The sequence below is a fragment of the Ornithorhynchus anatinus genome, chromosome X5 (assembly GCF_004115215.2).
Source record: "Ornithorhynchus anatinus isolate Pmale09 chromosome X5, mOrnAna1.pri.v4, whole genome shotgun sequence".
Taxonomy (NCBI): domain Eukaryota; kingdom Metazoa; phylum Chordata; class Mammalia; order Monotremata; family Ornithorhynchidae; genus Ornithorhynchus; species Ornithorhynchus anatinus.
Genome location: NC_041753.1, coordinates 36654314 through 36666514, shown reverse-complemented (window position 1 = coordinate 36666514; position 12201 = coordinate 36654314). Strand labels below are relative to the sequence as shown.

Here is a 12201-nt window from a genome sequence, read left to right as displayed (position 1 = left end):
TAATCCTCCCCCAAAACTGTTTTGACCGCCAAATTGTGGGGTATGTTTCTGTCTGAAGTAGCCAAACATAACTGTGTTTAGTAGGCCGAAGTTTCGATGATCAGAAATCGGCTTGGTCCTGACTAATTCAGGTAATCAGATACGAAAGTTAAGAAAGATTTCTCTCTCTCTCTCTCTTCCTCTCTGCAACAAAGTGACCCTTTAGGTCCCTTTTTGCCCCGTGAGTCTGTGATGATAAGGGTGCTCTACCCAGCCCCTCTTCAACTCAGTTCTGTTCTGTTCTTTTCATGTATGCATGATGGGAATTAGGAGCAACCTAAACTGGTAGGTAATAGGGCTATGAGTGTCCAAGGGGAGGGAGTGGTGAATACCAGTATCCTCCATGACAGCTAAGAGATCGCTCTCCCTCTAGAATGTAAGCTCACTGTGGGCAGGGAATGAGTCCGTTATGTGGTTTTAGTGCACTCTCCCAAGCGCTTTGTGCAGTATTCTGCACACAGTAAGTGCTCAATAAATATGATTGATAGTGGTGGAGAGGGGGGCTTTATCATGGGTGAAGCATTTCATTTTTGAAATGTGGGTGGGTGGGCAGGAGCTTGAAATTTTCCTTCACCATTGCTCCATCCTACCCCTTGCCCTCAGCCCTTCTCCCAGAAGGACATAATTCTTTCTCGATAGTCCTGCCTACTCCTCCTCTCTCCTCTCCCCCCCTCCCTCCCCAACCATACACACACAAAAGAACAAAACCTCCAATAAAACATCTTATATTCTCTGGTAGCCCAACTCCCTTTGCCCTCCCAACCTCCCAGTCACCTGCCACCTTACTGCATAAAAGGAACAGTTTACTTAATATGCATGATATTCACAGTGCATGTTAATAAGGCAAACTTTTGTATGCCGAGTTCTGCTAACCCACTAATCGATCAATCTCCATGGATTTAAAGGGTTTTGTGTAACAAAACAAATTGAGATTGCTTTCGTGAATTGACTGGCTAGAATTTTGGTCATTAGTGGACCTGGAACTCCGGAGTCCAGACGGGCCATGGCCTTCTCCCTTCTGCCTCCCCTCCAAGACTTCCGGTCTTTACTCCCTGCTCCCACCGAGGGGGTCAAAGCACGAAGCTGTTCCCTGCTCTCCTGCAATTTCCCCTCCCCTGCTGCTGCCTCCCCTTGCTGCTGTCACTTCTGATGGCTTTGGTGTTGCCAGAATGGGGTCAGAGATGCTCAGGGCAAACGTCTCCCTTCCCTGAGCAGTGGGCTTGGCGACTGGTAATAGGTCAGGTCCCAAGTTGGGGGACAAGTGCCGAATAAACCCAAGTGAACCCATTTGTTGATCTTGTCATGTACTCCTGGGATAGCAAGCTTCTTAGTGCTGTTTATTCTTTGGCTCAGCAGGTTTCTAACTGCAGAATTATTTCTGGACTGTAAGGGAAAGAACTGGACTGAATTATAAGACTGGTTTAGTGTAAGATACTGTACCAAGTCATGAGACACATTCCATGTGTGTTCAATCCCTCATTCCCTTTGACTTTGGCAGATCCCTTAATTTGTATCTCTTGCTTTTCCCCCACTTAAAATGAGATGATGGAGTCCTGCAGGGCATGCTCGCTTAAGCCACTGCTGGTGACCGCCAAATTTTGAAGGGCCACAGATCTGTTCTGGTAGCCCAAACTTACTCATCTGCTTGTGCGCCAGTCTTAGAACAGCGCACGCCGAAGTGTGCTTCCTTGGCAAGTGCATCTCCCCCGTCAGCTATCGCTAAGCACACCGTTTTGAGCCGGAGCCTGAGAGAGTGGGATCTGCTGTATCTGAAGGCCATCTGGCTTCAGCTCTAGGCGGCATGTCTTTTGCCCGCCCAGAGGGGATCCACCCTCACTGTTCCCCAGTGACCTAGGAGGTTTGGCTTAGTGATCATCTCCACAGAACAGGAACGTTTAGGGTACTGACTTATTTCTCCCCATCCTGGGCACTTTTGTACGTACGCTTATTCAATTACTTATTTTGATTACTCTCTTTGAAAGTATTCTCTCTGTTGCCTCCATTAGTGTTAGCCCCGTGTTTCCGGTATGTGAAAAATGGGATGTGTTTCCGTGAGAATCAGTGACTAAGATTCAGTTAATTTTTTCTTTTTGTGTGTGTGTGTAAATATGTTTATTTCTTTGAAATCTAGATATCGTATTTCCAGCTCTGGACATTCTTCGGTTGTCAATCAAAAATCCCAGTGTAAATGAGAGTTTCTGCAGTGAAAAGGAAGGTGAACAATTCAGCATTCATCTCCTCAAATTTCTAAACCCTAAAGGAAAGCCTGCAAACCAGCTGCTTGCACTCCGGACTCTTTGCAATTGTTTTATCAACCAGGCAGGCCAGAGGCTCTTGATGTCACAGAGGGAATCAATAGTATCGCAAGCGATAGAGTTAAAATCAGGCAGTAGTAAGAACATCCATATTGCCCTAGCAACGCTGACGCTTAACTACTCTGTCTTTTTATATAAAACCTATAACATTGAAGGTAAAGCTCAGTGTTTATCAGGAATCAGCACACTTATGGAAGTTGTAAATGACCTTGAAGCCACTTTTAGACTTCTCGTGGCTCTTGGGACTCTCATCAGCGATGATTTGAATGCTGTGGAATTAGCCAGGTCCTTAGGGGTAGATTCTCAAATAAAAAGATACGCCTCAGTATCAGAGCCAGCTAAAGTGAGTGAATGTTGTAGGCTTGTCCTTAAGTTGCTGTGAGCTGTTGTTTGTACCACATGAGATTCTACGGTTATGCCTTGAGTAGTGCTTTTTTCCTCCATATTTTGCCTGACTAAATAGAGTTGACAGAGTACCGTGGAAGAAATATCAACTCGATAAGCTTGTTGAATAGGGACAAAAAATAAAATGTTTTTGCACTGATTGTAAACTGTGTGATACTTTCCTGAAAAATAGAGCTGAAAGAATTTCAAGTGCATAAAAACAAGCCAGTGTGATGAACATTTTTTGGACTATATGTGTAAAAAGCACTTTCCTTATTGAAGAGTTGAAAGCACTGATTTCTAGAGTTAAAGTTCCTGATATAAATTAACTTGCTTTTGTCATTAATATAGCATGAAAGTGTGATTGTTGTTAACACACCATAATTTCAATGCACTTTAAGTTCGGTTGTATTAGTTTCTCAAAATAACATTACTGATCCAACTCAAGGTCTTGTGAGGAATAATGTTTGTTGAATTCTTCTTTGTCACTTTTAGTAGTCTTGTAAGTAATATCTCTCTGAGGTTTATTATTTTTTTTCCAGATTTTAAAAAACACCACCAACCCCCCCAAAGAAAAAAATAGGCTAAGTGAATATACCACAGTGCACATCAGTTCAACAGCCCTGAGTTTAGAATTGATGATTTGAGTCCAGTGTTCCAGGAGTTTATCTGCAGTTCATTATTTGGGCTACCTCCATTTTTTTCTTTTCAATTTTGGCCCTTAAGTTAGTAAATTCAGATTCCACGTTTATTTTTACTAAGCAAAATTTGGCAGTTTATGGCAAGCATCAAGAGTCCCAAAAGATGTTTACTACGGAAACACACATTTGTTACTTTTTCTAATGGAAGCATATTCAAACGTAATTACAAGCAAATGCTGAAAGTGTTCAAATTAACAGTTACATCTTAATACACTGCTATACAAAATGTCTACTGTTAGCATTAAGTGTAAGACGATTTACATGTGCTTTGCACTGCTATATTGTTAGCCTATGTAATATGCAAAAATAAAAGTTTCCATTAATGATCTCAAACTTTTCAAAAATATAAATAAAGTGCCATAATACTGTTATACAAGTCTTGGAAATGGATGTGCTTTTGCCAGCAGAGATGATCTGGGACTTTACTACCTGTCTTCTTTCTTCAGGCCTTTAGCCACACTGCCCTCCTGCTTGAATGTTTTTTCTGTGTACGTTTTAGTGTATTGATTGCTTCACATGTCTGTCGCTGGTGCCTTCTCACCTCTTGTTTCTTAAATTTTCAGCATCTTGGGAGCTAGGGGGTCACAGCTAGTTACTGCCCAGTGCTCGCACAGGGTAAACACTTCACTGGTGTATTAATAGTGTTTATCAGCTATTGTACTGTGAGAGCCTGCAAAACAATAGCAGATAAACAGTACTGATACTATTGTATTGCAGGCTCTCCCACCCTGCAGCCATAAGAAATAAACAGAAGTACGTTACTTATCGGAATGACTTGCACGGCACGTTCCCGTCAAATTACTCGGTGTTTTTCCTTCTACCTTTTTTTTTTAATGGTATTTGTTAAGCGCTTACTGTGTGTCAGGCACTGTATTAAGCCCTAAGATAGATGCAAGCTAATCAGGTTGGACCCAGTTCATGTCCCACATGGGGTTCACGGTCTTAAATCTCCATTTACAGGTGAGGTAACTGAGGCACAGAGAAGTTGTGACTTACCCAAGGTCACACAGCAGACAAACGGCAAAGGCAGGATTGGAACCCAGATCCTTCTGACACCCAAGCGAATGGTCTATCCACCAGGCCACACTGCTTCTCAGTAATACCTTAGTTTTCTATAGTGCTTTTATTCCTAAAGTGTTCTCACATTAGTTCATTTCAGCCCTCACAACAACCCTGTGAGGTAGGGAAAGAAGGCAGGTATTATTATCCCCATTTTACAGATGTGGAAACTGAGGTACAGAAAAGTTAAGTGACTCACCCAAGGTCGTATGGCAGGTTAGCGGCACAGCTCGGACTCAAACCTGGGTCCTCCAGCTCCTAAACTGGGGCTCTGCCACTTTGCCACGCTGTTTCCCCTACTCTTTGAAAAGAGGCTATTTCTGTATCTGTGTGCAGGCAAATGGGTACCATCCATCAATCACATCATTCAGTAATCACTATTAAGAGTAATAGTATTTGAGTGTCTACCTTGCACAGAGCACTCTCCCAGAACACTTGGGAGAGTATGATGGAAGGGTACGCGATGCTTGCCACAAGGAGCTTACCGTATGGTTCGGAACGTGCCTTCCACCATTGAGTGGCGTGGTTCCAAGCATAGAAAACCAGCCAAAATGTGAAAGCATGGCTGTAATCAGTCAATTGATGGTATTTGTTGAGCACTGACTGCACAAAACACTGTTCTAAGCGCTTGGGAGAGTGCGATAGAGTTCGTAGACCTGATCCCTACGCTCAAGGAGCTTACGGTCTAGTCAGTTCAGTTCCAGCTTTTGAGCAACTAACTTCCACAGTCAGCCCTTAAAAATGATCAAGTACCCGGATCTGGTGACGTACCCGAGGAAAGCTTATAAACATGGGAGAGAGGACCAAAGCTTCAATTACCCGCATGGACTCAATCTAGGGTATTTGTTGAGCGCTTGCTGTGTGCAGAGCCCTGTGCTAAGCGCTTGGGAGAGTCAGTAGACACGTTCTACCAACTAACTATATAGTGGAGTTGGAAAACACATACCCTGCCCACAGTTCTAGAGGAGGAACCCAGCCATACCTGTATTCATGCGGAGGATTTCACTACCCAGAAGCAGCATCTTCAAAAAGGAACAATGTTCGTTACATACTTTTAAAGCCGAGTGGCTCAGAGATGAGTTCATGATCAGTTTGCCCAAGTGAAAGCGATTTTAAAAACGTTCTCCTCATTCTCAACAACAGGGGTGGGGGTGGGGGAGCCAAAAGTATTAACCCATCGTTGGTATTTCTTGAGTGCCAAGCACTTGTGAGTGTACAATCCATCGACGGTATTTATTGAGAGCTCTGAGTGCAAAACACCAGGAAACCTTTCGATCATTGGCCCACCTGATCGTCTTCTGTCTACCCTAGTGCTTAGTATCATGCTTGGCACAACGTCGTCGTCATAGAATCATATCAGAGTACCTGTCCAGTCCCTGTCCCCTATGGGGCTCAGTCTAAAGGGAAGGGTGAACGGGAATTTCATCCCCATTTTACAGATGAGGAACCTGAGGCAGTCAAAGGCAGACATTCTAGCGCGCCATTTCTTGTATGTGTGGTCTTATCTATCAAGGGCATTGGTGAAAGCACCCCGGCGCCTGTATTAGCCTCAGTCTCTACCTTCCTTTCTTAATCTTTAATTTAGGGGAACCGCAGTGGCCCAGGCCTGGGAGTCGGAGCACCTAATCATTCTTTCATACATTCAGCCCTATTTATTGAGCGCTTACTGTGTGCAGAGCACTATACTAAGCGCTTGGGAGAGTATAGTATGACAATGAACCGACACGTTCCCTGCCCGCAATGAGCTTCCCGTCCTGCTCTCCCCATCCCTGAAATCTTGGGGGAATCTCTGCTTCACCCAAACCCCGTTCCCGGGGCTCCTGGCCAGGACGACGTTCCTTCATCTGTAAAATGGGGAGTTGATACCCGTTCGCCTCTTATGTAGACTGTGGGACAGGGACAGTGTCTGACGTGATGCACCTGTATCTACCCCAGCGATTGGAACAGCGCTTGCCCATAGTAAAGCACTTAACGATTATTATCATTATTATTGTTTTCTCACCCCGTCACCCTCCGGAGTCCCCGACTCCACGTCCCACGGTGAAGCCATGGCCTTTGGTCTCTCTCCCTTCTCGCGACACCGAAAACCTGGTCGCCAGTGACTGGGAAAAGAAAGCAAGGGGATTTTTAAAGTTCGAAATATGGGCCCAAGCGTGAGAAAGTCGCTTAGAGGTAGAGAAGCAGCATGGCCTAGTGAACAGTCCTCCGCCTCCTCATCGGCGGCGGGAGTGGAGATGCGGGGAGACAAGGTTTTGGAGCGTGGGTCATCAGTGACGGGAAGGCGCTGGGCAGGGATTGCATCGAACTCTCCAAGTGCTCAGCACAGTGCTCTGCCCACAGTAAGCACTCAGTCAAGACAGTGAATGAACGAACGAACGAACGGTAGAACAGGGGCCTGGGAATCGGAAGGGTCTACGTTCTCATCCCGTCCCGTCACTGTTGCGCTGTGTGATGCTGGGCAAGTCACTTGGCTTCTCTGGTGCTTGGTTCTCTCGCCTGTGAAATAATCATAATCATAATAATATTGGTATTTGTTAAGCGCTTACTATGTGCCTAGCACCGTTCTATTTTATTTGGATTTGAAAAAGGGGCGGTGAGGGGATGACGTCACTGGTGGCCGGAAGTGGGGGGCGGTGGAGGCGGCGGGCCGGAGCGGACGTGATGTCACAGTCGGCCGCCGGGGGCCGATCTGGGTCTTTTCGCTGCTCGCCCTCTCGGCCGCCCGTGGACGAGTCCGCTCCGCAGCGGCCGGTCGGCGCGGCAGGGGCATGACCGGGAAGAAGTCCTCTCGCGAGAAGCGGCGCAAACGGGCCAGTTCGGACCCGGCCGCCGCCAGCCCAACGTTCCCAATGGCCGCCATCGCGTCTTCGGCCAGCGGAGAACGGAGGAAGCGGAGAAGCATGGACTCCTCCTCGGCCTCCGCGTCGCCCCAGAAACCGGTGAGGACAAGCCCCCCCCCCCCCCCAATTTAATAATAACGATGGGATTTGTTAAGCGATTACTCTGTGCCGGGCGCTGTACCGAGCGCTGGGGGTGGATCCGAGCAGTTCGGGTCGGACACGGTCCCCGTCCCACGTGGGGCTCACAGTCTCGATCAACATTTTCCGGATGAGGGAACTGAGGTGTAGTGAAGTGACTTACCCAAGATCATGCGGCAGACAAGTGGCGGAGGCGGGATTAGAACCCACGACCTTCCGACTCCCAGGCCCGTGCTCTATCCATTAAGCCATGCTGCTGCCTTCCCCTCCTCCTGCCTTCTTTCTTCCCTCTTTTCCCACCCTGCTTCCTTGCCTCTCTACCCCTCCCCTCCCCCCAAAACTTCCTCCTCCTGTTCAACCAATCAGTTAATCAGTGGTATTTATTGAGCTCTTACTATGTGCGGGGCAACTTACTCTGTGCGGGGCACCGTACTTGGGAGAGTACAGGGCAACAGAATTGGTAGACACGTTCCCTGCCCACAGCGAGCTCAGTAATGATAATAATTGTGGTACTTGCTAGGCGCTTACCGTGTGGCAGGCACTGTCTTAAGCGCTGGGGTAGATACGAGGTAATTGAGTTGGACACGCTGCCTGCCCCATATTGGGCTCCCAATCTTCATCTCCGTTTTACAGATGAGGGGACTGAGGCACACAGAAGTGAAGTGATTTACCCAAGGTCACACAGCAAGCAAGTGGCAGAGTCGGGATTAGAACCCGGGATCTTCTGACTCCCAGGCCCGCGTTCTATCTAGAGGGAACTTCCAACCTAGGTACATAAGACAAGTTTGAAATGATAAAAACAACCAGACAAGGACAACAGTTTCAGGCAAGGATGTAACTAAAGGAGGAGATTTTCCAGCTTCACGCTGTTGAGGCAAGCTGCATCTGAGTCCAGCCTTCCCCACGTTTCTGCCGCATAGTGTCCTGAGCTCTTTGTAGGCAGGGAACGTGTCTGCCCACTCTTATAATGTACTCTTCTCAGGCCTTAGAGCGGTGCTCTGCACCCAGTAAGTCCTCAGCAATCGATACTGATCAATTCCCCAGAATTCGAACAGTTCTTAGGGCCGGTTCTGACAGGGAGGCAGTGAGGCTTGCCTGATTTCTCCGTTTTGGTTTGGAAAACAGATCTTTTCCAGTAAATTTCAATGTCTTTCATTTTAGGATATGAAGTTTTCTTTGTCAACCACGGAGAAAGAAGTGGAGCAGCCCAGTGAAATAGAAGAAGGTGGACTGGACCTCACAGTGTCATTGAAACCAGTTTCCTTCTACATATCTGATAAAAAAGAAATGCTCCAGCAGTGTTTTTGTGTCATAGGAGAGAGGAAACTACAGAAGATGCTCCCTGATGTGTTAAAGGTACCACAGTATCTAGCAATCGATCAGTCAGTGATATTTATAGAGTGCTTACTGTATTGTACTTAGGAGAGTACAAGAGAGTGAGTAGACCCAAATCTATGCGTTGGTAAAGTCTGTCGTTGCATGTGGAGTGAATAAACCTTTCACAGTCTGTCAGACTAGTTGGAGAAGGGGAATGGAGGGAGGAAGGGGGAGGGGAGGGGAGAATATTGAAATAGATTTAGCTTATGGTGAATGGGCTTTTCGTTAGATACCTCTTGATGGTTCAATATATCTTAAATGTACTCTTGAGCCACTTTATTCTGATAGTAAATGAAGGTCTGCTTGCCTTTTTGTCTCCTTGAGAAGGCCCTTCTGATTTTCCCCTCAGGCTAAAAACTTTTCCCCTGTTAACAGAAAGGCTTACAACCATCTTAGCCAGATTTTTTTGTGACCTGCATTCTGCCTCAGTGAGAATTTTCCCAAATATATGAACTGTATCTGTCATTTTCTTTAGAATTGTTCAATAGAAGAAATAAAAAAGCTCTGCCTAGAACAGTTAGAACTTCTATCAGAGAAGAAACTCTCGAAGATTCTTGAGGGTAAGAATTGGGTATCTTTTCTCCATTTTGATACTTGATCCTCAAAACTTGATTCCTTCCTTTATTCAGAGCGAATCAATCACAGGTACTTATCGCATGCCTACTGTGTGCAGGGCACTGTATTCAGGGAACACTATATTTCACATTCATTGTTCTGCTTTTAGGGTTATATGGGAGAGTACAAGAGTACATGAGAAGCAGTGTGGTCTAATGGGAAGAGCATGGGCTTGGGAGTCAGAGGACCTGGGTTCTAATCCCGGCTCTGCCACGTGCCCGTTGTGTGACCTTGGGCCTGTCACTTCACTTCTCTGGGCCGCAGTTTCCTCATTTGTGAATCGATGATCCAATCTCTGTTCTTCCTCCCCCTTAGACTGTGAGCCCTATGTGGGCCAGGGACTGTGTCCACCCTGATTATTTTGTATCTACCCCAGTGCTTATGAGAAGCAGCGTGACTTAGTGGAAAGAGCCTGGGTTTGGGAGCTGGGGGTTGTGGGTTCCAATCCCGTCTCTGCCGCTTAGCAGCTGTGTGACTTTGGGCAAGTCACTTAACTTCTCTGTGCCTCGGTTACCTAATCTGTAAAATGGATATTAAGACTGTGAGCCCCTCGTGGGACCACCTCATTACCTTGTATCTGCCCCAGTGCCCAGAACAGTACTTGGCGCATAGGAAGCGCTAACAAACACCACCATCATCATTATTAGTGCAGAACTTGGCAGATAAGCGCTTAACAAATGCCCTAATACAATAGACTTGGAAGAGTTGGTTCCTGCTGATTGGAAACTATGTCTTGGGGAAAAAGATGCCAGTTAAGCAGTTCTGTTAGTTATCAGTTTTTTTGTTTCACACCCAATGCATGTACCTCTGAAGGACATTGAATGATTGAGTAATAATACCATATGAATGACGAGCAAATGGATCCAAAAAGAATGAGCTTGAGGGTCTTAGAAGTCAAATGCAATTTAAAATTGACTGGGTTAATTGAGAAGTTTTTGTGCCAGACAGATTTCATAAAGCAACAGAGGTGAATCAGTAATTGTTGAAAGCAGAGCAATTTAGGGTAACAGAGTAAGGCCCCTTGTCCTAATGGCAGTGTCTGTTTATTGTTGGATTGTACTCTCCCAAGCACTTAGTACAGTGGACTGCATACAGTAAGGGCCCAATAAATACGATTGAATGAATGAAGTAAGCACCGGAGTGGGGAGAAACAGGAGCCAGGGAGATCAGCGAGGAGACCGACGGAGTAGTCGAAGCAGATTATGAGTGCTTGGATCAGCATGGTAGCAGTTTGGATGGGGAGGAAAGGATGATTCCAGAGACGCTGTGGAGGTAAAACCGACAGGTGACAGATTGCACGTGCATTTTGAATGAGGGAGCCGTCGAAGACGATGCCGTGGTAACGGCTTGTGAGACAGGGAGGATGGTGGTGGTGTTTACAGTGAACTTTGATCTTTTTCAGGGCAGTGACAACTATTTGAAAGAAAATCAACAAAGTACTCGTGGGCAGGGAACGTGTCTACCAACTCTGCTATATTATACTCTCTCAAGTGCTTAGTACAGTGCTCTGCACACAGTAAGCGCTCAGTAAATGCAGTTGATAGACATTTTCAAAGCCTACGCTCATATAAATTCATTTTCGTTCTGCAGGTGAGAATTGGATTGATTCCGATACAGATGACGAGGCAGAGGATGGCTTCAAGTTAACATCTGAATCAATCAGTCAGTAAGTAAAAATAGCCTGTAATTTTGAAATGCTTTGTTTTGAATATGTTTCCATGAACATTTAAAGGCTTTCCTTCTACAATAAGGTAGGTTTGTACCATTCTACTGTTTAATGTTTTTTTGAGCTTGGATCATTTAGTCCTGTTGGTTTAGGACTGGTGAGCTCAGCGCGCTCCAGCTGAATTCAGCCTGTTGGTTGCAGATGCCTACCAGCTAAATTCACGCCCTGTTGGAGCAGCGCCTGAATATCTGCCTTAAATACCTCTTTCTCTGAACTTTCAGAGCCAGGATTGGTAACCTGTAGACCAGTTTAAGACAGAGGGACTGATTTTTCATTGTGAGCACAGGGGCGAAATGGGAACAGACATTTCAGCAGGGGCCAGGCTTCGAAGAGACCAACAGGCGAGAAGCCACAGTTTCGTGGCTCTTCATCTCTGGTTGCCAACTGCCGGGGCTTGTCAGAGAGACTTGGGATAGGCAAGCCTGCGAGTCCAGCTCAGAAAGCTGTGGGAATCATTGCCCTCATCGTCGTCCCCCGAGAAGTGGGCACCATATCGTAGCCTGCGTCATTCCTGGCTCACGGGCCACCTTCTTCCTGAACTCTGAAAACCCTTTCAGCCTCGCCTTTCTCCTCCCACCGTTATCACTTCTGGATCCAGCCAACGGAAGTCCCCACCACCCATCTCACCTTAACAGAGCCTTCTGGGGTTTTGGGGTGCCCCTTTGGAAGACTTGAATTCACTGTGTGAACACATAGCTGCTGACGGTTGATAGAGTAGGGCTGTCCCCGCTGTCGTCCCCCCCCCCCAAAAACCAACCAAAAAAAAACCCCGGCACTGGCTGACTTGACTTGGTTCATGCCATGCATCACCTAGGGCAGCTCAGCCTTTCATCTGCATGTTGGCACACTTCTCCAAACCAGCCCAGTGCAGGAAAAAAAAAAAATAAGGCCGCCCGAATATCATCAGTCACAAGTATTCCGTGTTTACCTTTGGGGAATCTTGCTCATAAAAAAATTAAAGGAAAAGTAGGATGGTTCTTCATCTATCAAGTACAGTTAGGCCACGT

At 46.3% G+C, this 12201-nt stretch overlaps 2 protein-coding genes across 4 annotated transcripts in view; both read left to right on the top strand.

Annotated features, from left to right (window-relative positions):
- PLAA (phospholipase A2 activating protein) overlaps positions 1-3810 on the top strand; it is a 36392-nt gene extending 32582 nt beyond the window's left edge. For both annotated transcript variants that reach the window (XM_029055268.2, XM_029055267.2), the window contains one exon: positions 2171-3810. In XM_029055268.2, coding sequence (XP_028911101.1) covers positions 2171-2736 — 566 coding nt within the window. In that variant the 3' untranslated portion in view covers positions 2737-3810. The remainder of the gene's footprint in view (positions 1-2170) is intronic.
- A 3369-nt stretch (positions 3811-7179) lies between these two features.
- The window catches only part of CAAP1 (caspase activity and apoptosis inhibitor 1), a 56696-nt gene continuing 51674 nt past the window's right edge, over positions 7180-12201 (top strand). The window contains exons 1-4 of one of the 2 annotated variants that reach the window (XM_029055809.2): positions 7180-7437; positions 8638-8832; positions 9329-9413; positions 11059-11134. In XM_029055809.2, the coding sequence (XP_028911642.1) occupies positions 7267-7437; positions 8638-8832; positions 9329-9413; positions 11059-11134 (527 nt within the window). In that variant the 5' untranslated portion in view covers positions 7180-7266. The remainder of the gene's footprint in view (positions 7438-8637; positions 8833-9328; positions 9414-11058; positions 11135-12201) is intronic. The other variant, XM_029055808.2, reaches the window with a different exon arrangement.